The sequence below is a fragment of the Hemibagrus wyckioides genome, linkage group LG04 (genome assembly GCF_019097595.1).
Source record: "Hemibagrus wyckioides isolate EC202008001 linkage group LG04, SWU_Hwy_1.0, whole genome shotgun sequence".
NCBI classification, from domain to species: Eukaryota; Metazoa; Chordata; class Actinopteri; order Siluriformes; family Bagridae; genus Hemibagrus; species Hemibagrus wyckioides.
Window position 1 is genome coordinate 17,758,107 of NC_080713.1, and position 15,135 is coordinate 17,773,241.

At 38.2% G+C, this 15,135-nt stretch overlaps 1 protein-coding gene across 1 annotated transcript in view; it reads left to right on the plus strand.

The window, feature by feature from the left end:
* The window catches only part of megf11 (multiple EGF-like-domains 11), a 113,316-nt gene that overhangs the window by 32,694 nt on the left and 65,487 nt on the right, over positions 1–15,135 (plus strand). Inside the window, exons 2-5 of the mRNA XM_058387616.1 lie at positions 2,999–3,104; positions 5,197–5,320; positions 7,646–7,747; positions 8,272–8,372. Coding sequence (XP_058243599.1) covers positions 5,205–5,320; positions 7,646–7,747; positions 8,272–8,372 — 319 coding nt within the window. The 5' untranslated portion in view covers positions 2,999–3,104; positions 5,197–5,204. The remainder of the gene's footprint in view (positions 1–2,998; positions 3,105–5,196; positions 5,321–7,645; positions 7,748–8,271; positions 8,373–15,135) is intronic.

Consider the following 15,135-nt stretch of genomic DNA (forward strand, 5'->3'; position numbering starts at 1 on the left):
AAATCACATGTTGAAGACATGTCTTTTGAATAATTTTTAATGTCTTTAACCAAAGGATTATAAAGTTTTGGTTTTAAGTTGTTTCAATGTTTTTCAAAGGATGTTTTCACTAATTCCCTAGAAAGGCAAGGGCAATTTTACCACTGGCTTGCTGAATGTTTTGCAGTGTTTACCTAAAAGACAAGTCTTTTTACTGCTGCCTTTTACTGCATTATAGGTGCAGGACATCGTCGCATATGTCACTAATGTATTATTCAGCTTGTGTATCCCCTGTGCAGCACAATGAATGTAGCCAAATATCTTTAATTTATGGGGATTTTTTTTTTTTTACTTTTTTTTTGTGAAATTAAATCTCTTGTATTTTGCCACACTGTGATAAGTGAAGTTAAGTCAAAGGAAAATGTTGGTGCCAGGCAGACTGAAGACGAAAACACAGCCAAGTCTCCGGCACAATCAGCTGGATATTGATCTGAAGGCTGGGTTATTATTCTGTGTTTACAGACTGAAGGATGGCTCCATTTCACTGTAGAAGCTGAAATCCTTGTTTTTCTACCATTGCTCATCGATATCCACTAAAATACATATGTCAGAATGTGTGGAAGAGGGGACAGTAATGCAGTTTAGCATTTCAAGTTCTTGAGTTCTATAAAAAGTTACTGATGAATTTATATTTAGATAAATATATTTATAAAATATATTTGATGGTATTTTTTATATAGAAGAAACAATCTCAATGTCTTGATTTTATTTTCTCTCATTTCTTCCCCAGATTTTTTATTCATCCAGAAATGATTAACATTGCTTCTCCTGGGTTTGCTCCCACCTCCCAAAAACATGGCAGGTGGTGGATTGGCTATGCTAAATTTCCCCTAGGTATGAATGAGTGTGTGAGCACAGTGACCTGCAAGGAAATAGCATCCCATGCAGGGTATATTCTTGCCATGTGACCAATGTTCCTGGGATAGACACTGGATTCATATTGCCCCTAAACAGGATGAAGGTGTTACTAAAGATGAATGAAAGAATGATCTTGGAATTGCTTCAATAAGTAGAGTGTACATTACAATAAGCCTAATTGTGTGTTTGTATTATTACAACATTCATTAAAATTAAAAGAATCCAGTGTAAAACACTGTATTTGCAATATTAATTTACTTTTCCAGCTCAGTCAAAATCATGAATTCTCAATTAAATCCATTGTGGGTTGCAGTTTCTGTTGATTCATAGCCGCTAAGCACTGAGCCAACCACAAAAGGTTATACTGACACAACCTTTATTCTTGTACATACTGTTATTATGGTCTTTTATCTTTAAATGCATTTTCAGAATCTTTCTCACTAAGCCTTCAAATTAAGATTTTCTGTTTACACATATGTGAATTATATGATTTATAACCAGTAGTCAGCAAATACAACTTAGTGAATTCTGATTTTGCAAATCCTTTTTATTGGTAGCATGTGTGAAACACTTAATATCAGAGTAACCTTTTTTCTTCATTTTTATACATACAAAACCCTTTCCCCTGAATTCTGGCCCATTTAAGTTGACAAAACACCAAATGCACATTCATATATGGTTGTACAGCAAAGCAGCTAGTCCAGCAAAACATTAAGGCCTGTAAAATTTGAAAGAAAAGGTTGCTATTTATGAAAAAAACTTGGCAGAATTACCTATTATTGTGTAACTGATTTAAAAAACAACAACAACAACAACAAAAATGCTGTATGCCTTATAGCCACTGTGAGTGAGAAGGTGGGCTAGAGGACTGTAGGAGAAGGCAACGCTTAGTGAATTCTGGCCCTCATCTCTGGGGTTAGATCCATATCTGCAGTTCTTTCTATTAGTTTTATAGGAAACCATGGGGCACAATAACTTTTATCTCCTCTTTATAGCTATTAGAGTGATCTGTACTTTAACTTCATTTAGAACCTGAATTAAATTACATTGATCTTCCTATGCAACAGAAAATAAAACAAACAGATGAACATTCAGGGTTATTAATACAACCTTTCTATAAATACACACAGTTTACAACCACCAGTCACAACATACATTCATTTCAGATAAATATGAATAACCAAGTAAGCTGGACTTCTAGCACTAATTCAGACTATTGTCTGATAAGATTTCTTAGCTTTTTATAGAGCAAAAATAAAGTAAACCCCATTCTTGCTGATGCTGGTATCTCATAATTCAATAGAGTGTGTAATAACTGTATATAAAGTCCCCCAAAGCAAAAGTCTCAGTACTGGTTTGGGCTGTCTATAAATCCATCATCATTGCAAGCTGAATTCCTACAACTTTAACTGGGCTCCTCTGCATGTGAAGGAGCATACTGCTAAATTATGTATTCCTGTGAGAGGAAAGGAGGCCAGTGTCCTTTTGTTTGCAGCTACATATTTATCACCATGCCTAAGAGGGAGAGAAAGAAAGAGAAAGAAAGAGAGAGAAAGAGAGAGAGAGAAAGAACCCCAAAACCTGACCTCTCAAATACTAACGGATCAAGTCATATATTAAACTTGAGGAACACTGGTCCTTTGCTTAGATGAACATTACCACCACCTCAGCACGTGTAATTGTGTCATTAATACACACCAATAACTTGTTCACATACCCTATTGTTGAGGAGCCTGTTGAGGTGCTTGCTATGAAGATGAGCAGTGATAACACTACAGGCTCTTATGATAATGTAGGTATCACCCCAGTGTGTCTTCAGGATAAGAGTGAGCCCAGCACATCATCTTCTTCATGCAGAGACACCGTGTAGATTTTATATGAGGGATTTAGCAGCTGTTACATTCAGTCCCACTGCTTCTCTCACAGAGTCTCCACTTCAGTGTACCTCTTACATTTATTTGTTCTCTCGATTATTCCCTTTGGGCATTCCAAGCCCCATCTTTCTCAATCAAATGTTGTTTACTCACTGTTTATCTCTCTCTGTCGCTCTATCTACCCTTTTGCAACTTTTTTCACATTCTCTCTTTCTGTCCATTCCCAGGTGCATTCCTTCAGTAGTGTAATCTGGTCTGAAGTAGTGGATATACTGTGAGAGGCCGTCCCCAGCCACAGGCACAAACATATATATATATCACCACAGGTACCAGGTAAGTAGCTTTCCCAACAGTATAGGGTGTAATGGACAGCTCAGTATTGATAGGAAACCTGGAGAACAAATGCTTTATGTGGCCTATATTGGTAGATAATAAACAACATAAATAATAAAAAAGCTAATTAATTAATCATGCAGAAAGTTATAAACACAGAGCAAATTTAAAGTAAAACAGTTCCTAAATTAATTTCCGTAATGGTTCCAGCAGTGTCACTGGATTTCACAAAGTGCTTATAATTCACCTGAGGCTAGTCAAATTGAGGTAATTGATTAGCATTTTCTGCCTTGTTTTCCACAGTTATCATGATTACCAACATAAAACGAACTTATTTTAAACACTTAAACCAACAAACCATCAGCATAACATTTATGTGTAACTTCAGTTCACATGTAATCCTAAGTATTCTTACTTCATTATCTAATAATATTTATTAGAAGTGTTGCAGCCTCCATGGCTAGTTAAAATAGCTATGTATTTCTCTCACTGCTATGTAATAGAGTTGTAAAGAGAATTTTTAGTCCATCAACTTGTTTTACAATTAGTATGTCCTTGGCTCTTTTTAAAAAAATAAAATATAAATATCTCTTGGATATTGTTAAATTTTACATGGGTAAATTTTACAGATGCTCAGGCCCCTATTAGCACTGTTTATTTAAAGCCTTAAGAATAGCACAATACGTTACAATCCCACAAATTCACTTGGAATTTGGGTGCTTAGAGCTGAATTGAAAACATCAAATGCATTTTGATAATACACAGTAAAACACAGGCTTCATCAAACTGAAAATTGATTGTGAATGTATGGACATGTCTCATATAATGTTTGGCCAGCTATGACTGTATTCAGGAGGCATACTTGACATTTCTTGCTTGCACAATCTTAGCTATTGCTTACATAATATTAGAGAGTTTATATTATCTAAAGATTACCAACAGTATGCATTCAACTGACCAAGGCCATGCGAGCCACCTGGGAAAACATATTGCCCCATTAGCATTTCAGTGTAATAGAGTTGCAGCAATTCTCTGCTGAGTCAGAGCAAAAAAAAGCCCAGTGAATTTTGAGCACAGAGTTGAGGGTGTGTGTATGAATGAGTCATCAAAGAGCAGAAGGTAGCACAACTCTAACCTCTACCTCATTAGATGAACTGGAACTCCTGGGAAGTGAAGCCAATTGATTTTATTTGACTCACTTATGAATAAAGTGCACATACCTGTCTAAATGTCCGATGGCCCATGTTATCACATACAAATCTGCACCGCATATGCACCACTTAAGGCGCGCAGATCGACTAAAACATATTTGCAGCAAAATAAAGGCTTTCATTCACCAAGACACTCGCCAAGAGATTTGCTATCAGGAGATAATAGGCCGTGTTGAAAATTCATACCAAAAAACCATAATGCTGTGTTTACAATAAACTGATATCGATTTACTCACAGCCCTTGGCTTCAGACTGTCAAAACCACCTTTACTATCTAACTCTCACATATGCCATGGGATCTCATTAGTTCTGTCATAAGCGCATGCCACTGTCACAACAGCACACTAGAACATCTGTATGTAGTTTGTCAGGTTAAGCCTATTGTATAGAGGTAAAGGCATCATGTCTGTCACTGTCGTCCCTACCCATCATATTCCCAAGCTCCTCAACTGTCAGCTTTCTAATAAAATATAGTGAGAACTTAAATGAATATTCTCTTTATTTCCATCCACACACACTCCTGTGTCAGGGGATTTCAGGCCACATGAGTGGAAAAAAGCTTCTAAAACATTGAAGCTAGGGTTTATTTTCTGTGTGTAAATCACGTCCCAGCATTCAGAAACGAAAATGTGTACTACAGTTCTTTACATAAGGGAACTATTTTTAAAGGTATTTTATTGTTTTTAAGGTATTTTATTGTTATTTTAGTTTTAGTTCAGATGTTCAGTTGGGAAGATAGATCCCAGACTGTACATAGAACAAATCTTTTCATAGTATTTCCAGGAATGTAGCACTGACCATGTTAGAACAATTACAAATAAAACTACTAATGTTTCTTCTTTCTTTCTATTTTTCTTTTTCATTCTTTTGCTGTGTCTCAGGAGTGGCAATGGGGCCTAGGCAGGCCTCATTTCTAGTTCAGCCTGTGCTGGCTGTATTTGTGCTCATTATTAGTGTGTGCTGTCTAAACCCTGATGACCCCAACGTCTGCAGCCACTGGGAGAGGTGAGAAGTGCTCTCTCTCATTGTCTTTCTCTCTTTCCCCTCAGCCTGTAGCATCATGTTTCATTTAATACTATGACTTTCATTTAATATCAGTAGAGTGAATACTCCAACCATTCAAACTGCAGCATTATACTGTAGTGGTGTGTCTTGATAAACGTATTTAGGTTATAAACAATCAAGGAATGGTTAACGCTGCCCTAAAAGTGTGGACATTAATGAGAAATAACCCTAGAATGTGGGGATTAGTAATTGATAATAATGTGCATTTACACGGTATAGGTAAAGGGCACAGATATAGAGGTAAAGGGCACTGATATTAGAATCTCCAGGTCCCTGGCATATTCAAGCATGCTGAGATGAGAATTACTGCAATATAACTGCTGCCGCTGCTAGCAGTTTTCATCGGACTACAAAAGCACCTTTCCTGAATGAGAAATAACCATGCGGTCTGTTATTCAGTCCATAACCTTATTAGAACTTTTTTATTACATACACAGAAATGCTGAAACATTTGGTAAAATAAAATCTCTCTGAAATAAACAGAAGTATATTGATATGAATATAAAGGTAAAGGTTGTGGATGTTTACTGAATTATGTCTATTTAAAATCCTATGAACAGAAAAACTGTCACTAGAAAGATGCTTGGGTGGATTTTTATTCTATGAGCTCAAGGTGGAACAGTGCAGTTTATTTGAATTCAAACCTTAGGCCACAGAAGAAAAGAGACCGCATTCAGTTTCCGGGTGTATTACATAAGATTCAGAATGAGAGGTCCATGCTGCAGGCGCTCATGTCATGTGTACACTCGCAGCTCCATTGTGTTCTGACTACAGGCAAAATTTCAGCAGACAAGCAAGGCAAGGATTTGCTCACCCTTTTATTAACTTTATTTCCACAGAGCACTTACCAATTATTTTGGGATTTTAAAAATTAGATTTTATTCTAAATGCTCAATCATCTGGTTTAAACAGTGACTTTGTTTACAGCAGTGTGTATTTTAAGTCTGCATTTTATTATGTCCAGAAGTGGAAGGACATCTAAAACTATATATATATATAAGTGAAAGAAGCTCACTAACAAAGCTTGGTTGTCCTGTTGTATAGCTTTGCTGCTTAACTTTTTTTTTATTTATTTTCATCATAGAAATATGTTTGAATACCTAACACTGCTTGCATATTCAAAGTTGGCAAGCATCACACAGCTTCTAAGAGTTTTAGATTTCCTTCTGTTCCTGATTGTATTGACATTTTGAGACAGTTGACAGGATGTGAAGGACAGTGTTTGAGGAGTGTTGATTTGGCAAAACTTGCTGGCCTATAGAGATCAGTTACAATCAGTAAATGCTCAGGACAGTATTGATCTTAAGCTGAGCAACCCCTAGGGAGGGAAATGAGGAATGAGGAAAGAGACAAAGAGTCGTAGGTATGTGTGTGTGTGTGTGTGTATGTGTGTGTGTGTGTGTGTGTGTCTAAGGATACATTTCTAAAAATGTAACAGGCTTCAAATTGATCAATGTATTCTGCCTTAATCAATCTTTGCAAGCATATTCCTGGAATAATTATGAGTTGTGCAAGGGAATGTCAGTTATGAAAAATAAGCCGGAATTATTTTCTTCACAGTATGGTGGGGGAAGAATGCTAGGATATATAAGATTACATAGTAGCTTGCTGAAGAGGGTTTTTTGGGGGGTGATTTTGGTGTCATATTGTTGGCTGCAATTTAAAGAAAAATAGACAGTAAAGCATTTTTTTAAATGAAAAAGCATTTGTCATGGACAGCACAGTGGCACCATGGGTAGCGTTGCCGCCTCACATCACTATAGTTTCTGGTCAGGCTTGAGCTTATGTGACTGTCTGTTTGGAGTTTGTCATGGCATTTTCCTGCTCACATCCAGTCTTCTGACTTAATTGCAGTCCTGACTAGGATAAAGCAGTTACTGATGATGAATGATTTAATTATGCATTCTTTGTAGTTCTGAAGTTATGCTTGGAAAAGAGATTTAAATCTAGTTTTCATTTCATCTTGACTTCTGGGAAGAATAGGAAACAAATCGAACAATTATGGAAAACAGAAAGTATAAGAAAAGAAAGTATAATATTGATCTAATTAAAGTGCAGTTTACATGAAGAAATGAATGTTTATACTACAAATGATCCATGGATTAATCACATTTGTTCTCAGCAAGTTCTACCATTTCAAATCATTTCTTGGTTTGTCACCAGGGCTCTTTTAATGCGGTCTGACAGAAAACCGGTGAACGCCAAATTAGTGAAATCAATCAATAGGTATTTGACTCTACTTCTTCTGCCATCCTCTATCCTCAGCTATGCAGTTACTGTGCAGGAGTCGTACGCACATCCTTTCGACCAGATCTACTACACCAGATGCACAGACATCCTCAATTGGTTCAAGTGCACCAGACACAGGTGAGCTTCACTGTCAGTCCAACCCTGATGCCATCCCTCTGACCCCAACTATCAGTCTTGACAAGCTACCCAGAAAGGATTGCTAAGTGTGCCTCTGTATAATAGCACTGTTCTAATGTATCTGACAGTGATTGCAGCGGTCAAAGTCGAGATGGAAATAGCCTTTTGACTGTCCTCAGATGCTGCATCAGGTTTAATAGCCACATTAAAGACTTTATCGTTGACGTTCCCTGATAAAAACGTTGGAGTCAGTGAGTCACTGCCTTGAAATATTCAATCTCAAAAGGATGTGTCCTTCACCTGCTGCTTTTTAATGATTTTTTATTCATTAATTATATTTAATTCATATGTCTATTTGTCAAAGATCAGCTTTGACCAAACAAAGGGAGGGAATATGGAAATAATTAGCTGCTGATAAGCTTTACCTCTTTATCTAAAGTATATGTCTTTAACAGGGTTTTACTTGATGTTTATAAATGCTTCTTTTTCTTTTACTTGTGTGTGTGTGTGCATAATCACTTCAGGATCAGCTACAAAACAGCATACCGGAGAGGGGTGCGGACTATGTACCGCCGCCGCTCCCAGTGCTGCCCGGGCTACTTTGAGAGTGGAGACTTGTGTGTCCGTGAGTGTCTCTTTCCATTTTTACACACTAATTTCCCATTAAATCAACACCGCCCACTTTCTCCATTCTCGCTCACAGTTATGGCAACGATAAAAGTATTCATCTCTTCTGCCTTCTTGAGCGATGCCCTCTAAAGCCTTTAACTTTCCCATTTTGTCCCTCTGGAGGCATGCATCAGGCTCTTAGCCATTACTCAGATGCATTTGTCCAACTCTGCTCTTCCAACCATAATTTGTTCCTTGCGTTATTGTCCCTGCTCATATTCTACAATTTTCAGAGCATCAGCATTACAACACTAGTACTGAGCGACTTTATCCCAGTTTGAAAATAAGATGTCCTATTTGTGATTTCTTACAGAAAATTCCTACCATATGAAACTAACATGCTTTTTAAAATTGGATTCTCATGTTTCTTCCCTTTCCACTATTTAAAAGTGCAATTCAGATATTCCATGTATTCATGAGACTTATTTTATAAAATGATTATACTTAAAACTGTAGTAAAAGAAATTTAAATCGATTTTCATGCATAGAAGATTTTACACATTTGCATTTTCCTCACAGTCACCTTTTTTTCTGCACATGTGAATGTGTTTGGTCGGCTCTTGGTGCGCCTTTCGCGTACAGGCCAGGGTTGTTTTTCACCTAATTCACTTTAATCATGAGTGAGTGGATCCTATCAGTCAGCTAGGACCTCAGAAGACATGGTTCAGCAGTTGTTTGACAAATCTCCTAGTGAAAGGACCTCACCTAGCACTGTGTCAAGGTGATGGAGTAAATGACAATCTCGCTGAGCTCCAGGGAAGGGATAAGAATCAACACACGTAGCATAACAAATAATAGGATTTGATCCATCCACAGCTACTCAACATTATTAACCATGATGGATATCTGTTTAGTATGCGCTCAGGATTGCTGTTCGTTTCCCTCCCTTGTTGGACTAACCTGTGATGATTGCAGTGTCATACGTCCTCTGCATATTGTAGGTCTTGATGAAAAGCACACAGGCACTGTGAATGCCTATTGTCCGCTGTGGTGTAATGCTCTGTCTGTTTACTGGTGTGTGAAGTAACATGGATTTTCGTGGAATTATGTACATTGCAATAACTTTAAAGAGAATTCTTGGATCTAGGCTGAATGTAGCCACCAAGTTCAATGTTATAGTGAGTATAATTCCACACGTTCACTACAACATTAAAAATAAGATAGAGCTTAATCCTCAAAATTAATGGAGATTTCTGTGGGTTTGGGAACTTTGGGAATTAAATTTATTGATGTAGTCCATCACTCTCCTGATCTTGAAGCATCTATAACATCTGGATTCTCAAGAGGAAGGACAGAAGTGCTGAGTGTGTTTATTGGGGATTATTTTCAATACAGATATAAAAGGTCAAACCAACTTTCAAAGCATGAACCACGCACAGTTTGTCATGCAGAATCTGAATACCAAACTAAAGAATAATAAGCACTTTAGCACATACAAAACCCATCTCTGAACACACGAAGCTTTCACCACATAAATACTGACGCAACTTTGTACTTAAGCAGCTAGCTCTGAATAAAACCCACAAAGTTTAGGATATACAAGAGGATTAAGGAAAGCATGAAAGCAAAAACCAGTGGCTAAGAGGAGAGCCTGATGTACTAAGCTGTTTGTATAGCCTCTTTATCCTAGTCTGGGTCGTTTAGGATCTGGAGCCAATCCCCGTAACATTAGGTGCAGGGTGGGAGAATTCACAATGGACCCATCAAAGGGTATCATCCATACACACATTGACAGGTATGGGTAATTTAGTAAATCTACCTACCAGCATCCAAGGTGCAGTTTTTCAACAGCATCTAGTCTTAAACATATGAACATATATATATATACACTATATTGCCAAAAGTATTCGCTCACCCATCCAAATAATCAGAATCAGGTGTTCCAATCACTTCCATGGCCACAGGTGTATAAAATCAAGCACCTAGGCATGCAGACTGTTTTTACAAACATTTGTGAAAGAATGGGTCGCTCTCAGGAGCTCAGTGAATTCCAGCGTGGAACTGTGATAGGATGCCACCTGTGCAACAAATCCAGTCGTGAAATTTCCTCGCTCCTAAATATTCCACTGTCAACTGTCAGCTGTATTATAAGAACGTGGAAGTGTTTGGGAACGACAGCAACTCAGCCACGAAGTGGTAGGCCACGTAAACTGCGGGGTCAGCGGATGCTGAGGCGCATAGTGCGAAGAGGTCGCCAACTTTCTGTAGAGTCAATCGCTACAGACCTCCAAACTTCATGTGGCCTTCAGATTAGCTCAAGAACAGTGCGCAGAGAGCTTCATGGAATGGGTTTCCATGGCCGAGCGGCTGCATCCAAGCCATACATCACCAAGTGCAATGCAAAGCGTCGGATGTAGTGGTGTAAAGCACGCCGCCACTGGACTCTAGAGCAGTGGAGACGCATTCTCTGGAGTGACGAATCACGCTTCTCCATCTGGCAATCTGATGGACGAGTCTGGGTTTGGCGGTTGCCAGGAGAACGGTACTTGTCTGACTGCATTGTGCCAAGTGTAAAGTTTGGTGGAGGGGGGATTATGGTGTGGGGTTGTTTTCAGGAGCCTCTTAGTTCCAGTGAAAGGAACTCTGAATGCTTCAGCATACCAAGACATTTTGGACAATTCCATGCTCCCAACTTTGTGGGAACAGTTTGGAGCTGGCCCCTTCCTCTTCCAACATGACTGTGCACCAGTGCACAAAGCAAGGTCCATAAAGACATGGATGACAGAGTCTGGTGTGGATGAACTTGACTGGCCTGCACAGAGTCCTGACCTCAACCCCATAGAACACCTTTGGGATGAATTAGAGCGGAGACTGAGAGCCAGGCCTTCTCGTCCAACATCAGTGTGTGACCTCACAAATCTGCTTCTGGAAGAATGGTCAAAAATTCCCATAAACACACTCGTAAACCTTGTGGACAGTCTTCCCAGAAGAGTTGAAGCTGTTATAGCTGCAAAGGGTGGACCGACGTCATATTGAACCCTATGGATTAGGAATGGGATGTCACTTAAGTTCATATGCAAGTCAAGGCAGGTGAGCGAATACTTTTGGCAATATATATATATATATATATATACAGCTGTGAAGAGAAACCCAAAAACAACAGTCACTGACATCACCAGCAACCTCCTCCATAGGGCAGGGGTGAAGGTATCACAAAGCCACTAATTGAAGAAGATTTCTATCGCAGAAATATAAAGGTCATACCACAAAATGCAAACCACTAATGCTTATGAGCTTAATGGTTAATGGTTAATGCTTACCACAATGTCTTTATTATTAAGTTTCTCTTTGTTACTGGATTTGCGTTTCCTCTTCAGTCCTGACCTTTTTGACCACTCCATTTCCAAGAATTAATTGAATATTAATGTCAGACTTGTTGTGAGTTCAAGTTTTTGTGTTATTCCTATTTATCACGTATGTACATCTGGCCAAATGAATCTTTGAATGAGGACCAATTATGGGTGATGATTAGCAAGGATCAGTGTGATCCAATCCAATAAAGACTTGGTATTGTGTTTACTGCAAACACTCTCTGATAATAGTTATTATTTATAAAAAAAAAGATTCCACCTCCAAACTGTGGCATCTGGTTCGTCATCAGTGCACAAAGGGAACGCATTCTGCACTGTCTCTTTGAGTTCATTTGAATTACTCCATGTTAATTATCGCCGGTGTCTCCAAGTGAATATCTAGCTTTTACCAGCTTTTACCAGCACTGTGGAAGCTGCAGCTGCCATTAAACTAAGCTTCAGCCCAATAACATTCAGAAAGAATAATAAGTCATTGACAGCCTGTATGCTGATTACAAAGTTACAGTGCAGTTTTCTACGGGTGCATTAATTCTTCAATTGATTTTCATTTCCTTTGTGTTCTATCAAAGAGAATTTTATTCATTTTGATGAAATAGACATAGAAACCCAAACAGTTGCTATGCCACTGTCATTATGCTGAGAGCAGATGACATGTCACCCTTTGTTGTTTGATTTGGAAGCCCTCAATTATTTATATAGAGTATAGAGACAACATCCTGTGTACCAAATGTGTTCTCTATACTCCAAATATTTTGTCCAGCCCAGGCCTTAGCGATACTCTAGCTCCTTGACTAAGAAAGTAAAAGACCCGGAAAAAGATGATTTTTTTTTTTGTGCTTATTGATGGGAACAGGGCTCTGTTCTTTCTTTAGCCTAAAGGCTCAACCCCTGTATCTGCCCTGGGATTAGTTGCAGCTAAGCAAGGAAACTACTTTAACATCTTTGTGGAAAAGGGAGTGATAATAATCAATAATGTTTTCCTTAGCATACAATAGCTCCCAACACAACATCCTAGCAGTCACTACACCGTGTACTCTCATCTGTAAAGAAATATGGCAAACAGAAATGGTCTCTTCATTGACATTAGAATAGTGCATTATAGAATTTTAGACTTTTCACAATAGAGATCAAGGCAGCTTTAGGGGTGCCTTTATCCCCAGTGAGAAGTCAGTGGTGAGTGTAAAAAGAAACTCCTCAGGATGGCGTTGAAATGTAAAAAAAAAAAAAGCTTGGGAAACTCAAGGCTGAAGAGATGGAGCTGAGACTGGGAGTCATTAGTTTTTGTGTTTTTTTTTTAGATATATCAAATAATCTAATATTTGACTCAACAAATTGATCTAATTGATCAGCAAATTATGGTTTTAGTGATAATAATACCAAGATGTAAAAGCACTGTTTCACAGCTGGTAACATTGTTGTCTCATGGCTCCATGGTTTCCACTCTGATCCTGAGCCTGTGTTAATGAAATTTTGTGAAATTTTGCATTTCTGTGAGCTTCTTCTGGGTTCTGCTGTGTCCTCACACCTCCCAAAAGTCGGTGGACTGGTTATGGTAAATTGACCTTAGGTGTGAAAGGGTGTGTGAATGTTAGAATGCATGGTGCCCTGTGATGGATTGGCCCCAGTTCAGAGTATAGTTCATCCTCATGCTCAGTGTTCCTGGGATAGACTTCATATCCCCCAAGATTGACTCCAGATCCCCCAAGATTGACTCCAGATCCCCCCAAGACAGACCAAGATAAAGCTGTTACTTAAAATGAATGACTGAACAAATATCAAGATGTTGTTATCACTGGTATCAAAATGAGCAAGTAGAAGTGTGAAGAAATGGAGAAATGTGATTTCATACTAGCTGTGTAACATTATGAGCAAAATACACTAGTTAAAATCTAACTAGTGTGGCAGAATATAACACTATTTAGCCATTAATAGATACACAGCAATCCTGTGCTCTTCTGTGATAGCTACTGTATATGATAAATTTATGAACATACTAGGAGAGGTAGTATATATAGAAATTTGTTTCCAACAGTTTACATACACAGCCAAAGGGCATACAGTGAAGTTGCATTCCCTGTGTGAAGAAACAGTGGTTGCTGTAGAATGTAGTATGATTTGGGGGGAGTTCAGATGCCAGGATATGTGAGGTTTTTATGAAGACAGAGATGGACACAAAATGGGTGAGAAGAACCCAAGGAACTTTTTCAGGTAAAATAATATAAAGGGGTAGACTGTAATAATCTTTCATGGTTTTAATCAAATTTTTTCAAAGTCACTGGCAAAGTTCTTGCCTGATAATTTCGACACTTCGTCTAACCATGAAACCATGAAACGCTATTTGTAGCTCATCCAGGGTATAATATACATTTATATATATTTCAGAGAGAAAGAGACTCAAATTGTGACTAGGTCCATCACAACAATGGTTCTCCTCAGTTAGCATGCCGGAAAAAAACACAGAAGGGGCTTATATGGACTTAAATTGGATTAACCTACATTGTGTACTAAAAGTCTTTATTAATACTGAGTGTCAGGATTAATTAACAAAAAGAGTTTCAAGAAAGTGAAAACCTAACTGTTACCATTATTAATAGCTATTCTTATATAATCCAATTGCCTGTATATGTATTCACTTCATTATTTCCTTGTGCACTGTGCATTAGTCCATGTATTATTTCATCATTATAAGAACATTAGTTAGGTTATAATACATGCTTCATTGTGGAACTTATAGTAAAGTGCTAAGTGTGTGCGTTTGTTGTGTGTGTGTGTGTGTGTGGCAGTGGGGGGCTCAGGGCAGGTGTGCAGTCACTAGGTTTCTGCTGGTTCTGCTCTGTGGTTAATCCTGCTGTTCTCACTGGCAGGATTAAGAGCTTTGTAGCAGTGCCGATACTTAGCGCTCAGGGACACAAGCCTGTATTAGAACCGTTTTCATTACGTAGGTGTTGATCTTTGCTTTTCTGCTCAAATTAAAAGTTAGGTTTTATCTTCTCATAAGTGCCATTGTTGAGCAGTTTTTTCTCTCTAGTAGCAGGGAATCTGTCCCATGTGGGGCAACTAAATTGTAAGGTTGTGCTATAACTCATGAGACGGTCAAGACCAATGCACTTTTTTCCACACTGCTTTGAAGCCTTAATCAGGAACTACTGAAACACTGTCATGCTTTGCCCAGGACTAATGCTGGGGTTACAGAGAGTGATTGGGGTAAATGTACCTGTTGTATCTTAACTGACTGTGTTTTGGCTAAAGTGTAGGATGCTAAGCAGGTTGTGTTTTTCAAACAAAAATAAGTGTACTCGTGACAACATTATCAAGGTTTTTTTTTTTTTGCATTCTTGATTACATTCTTGACACTCCTTAACAAGGGCTATCATTATTCTTGACAATCCTTTATGAGCTGTTTTAATA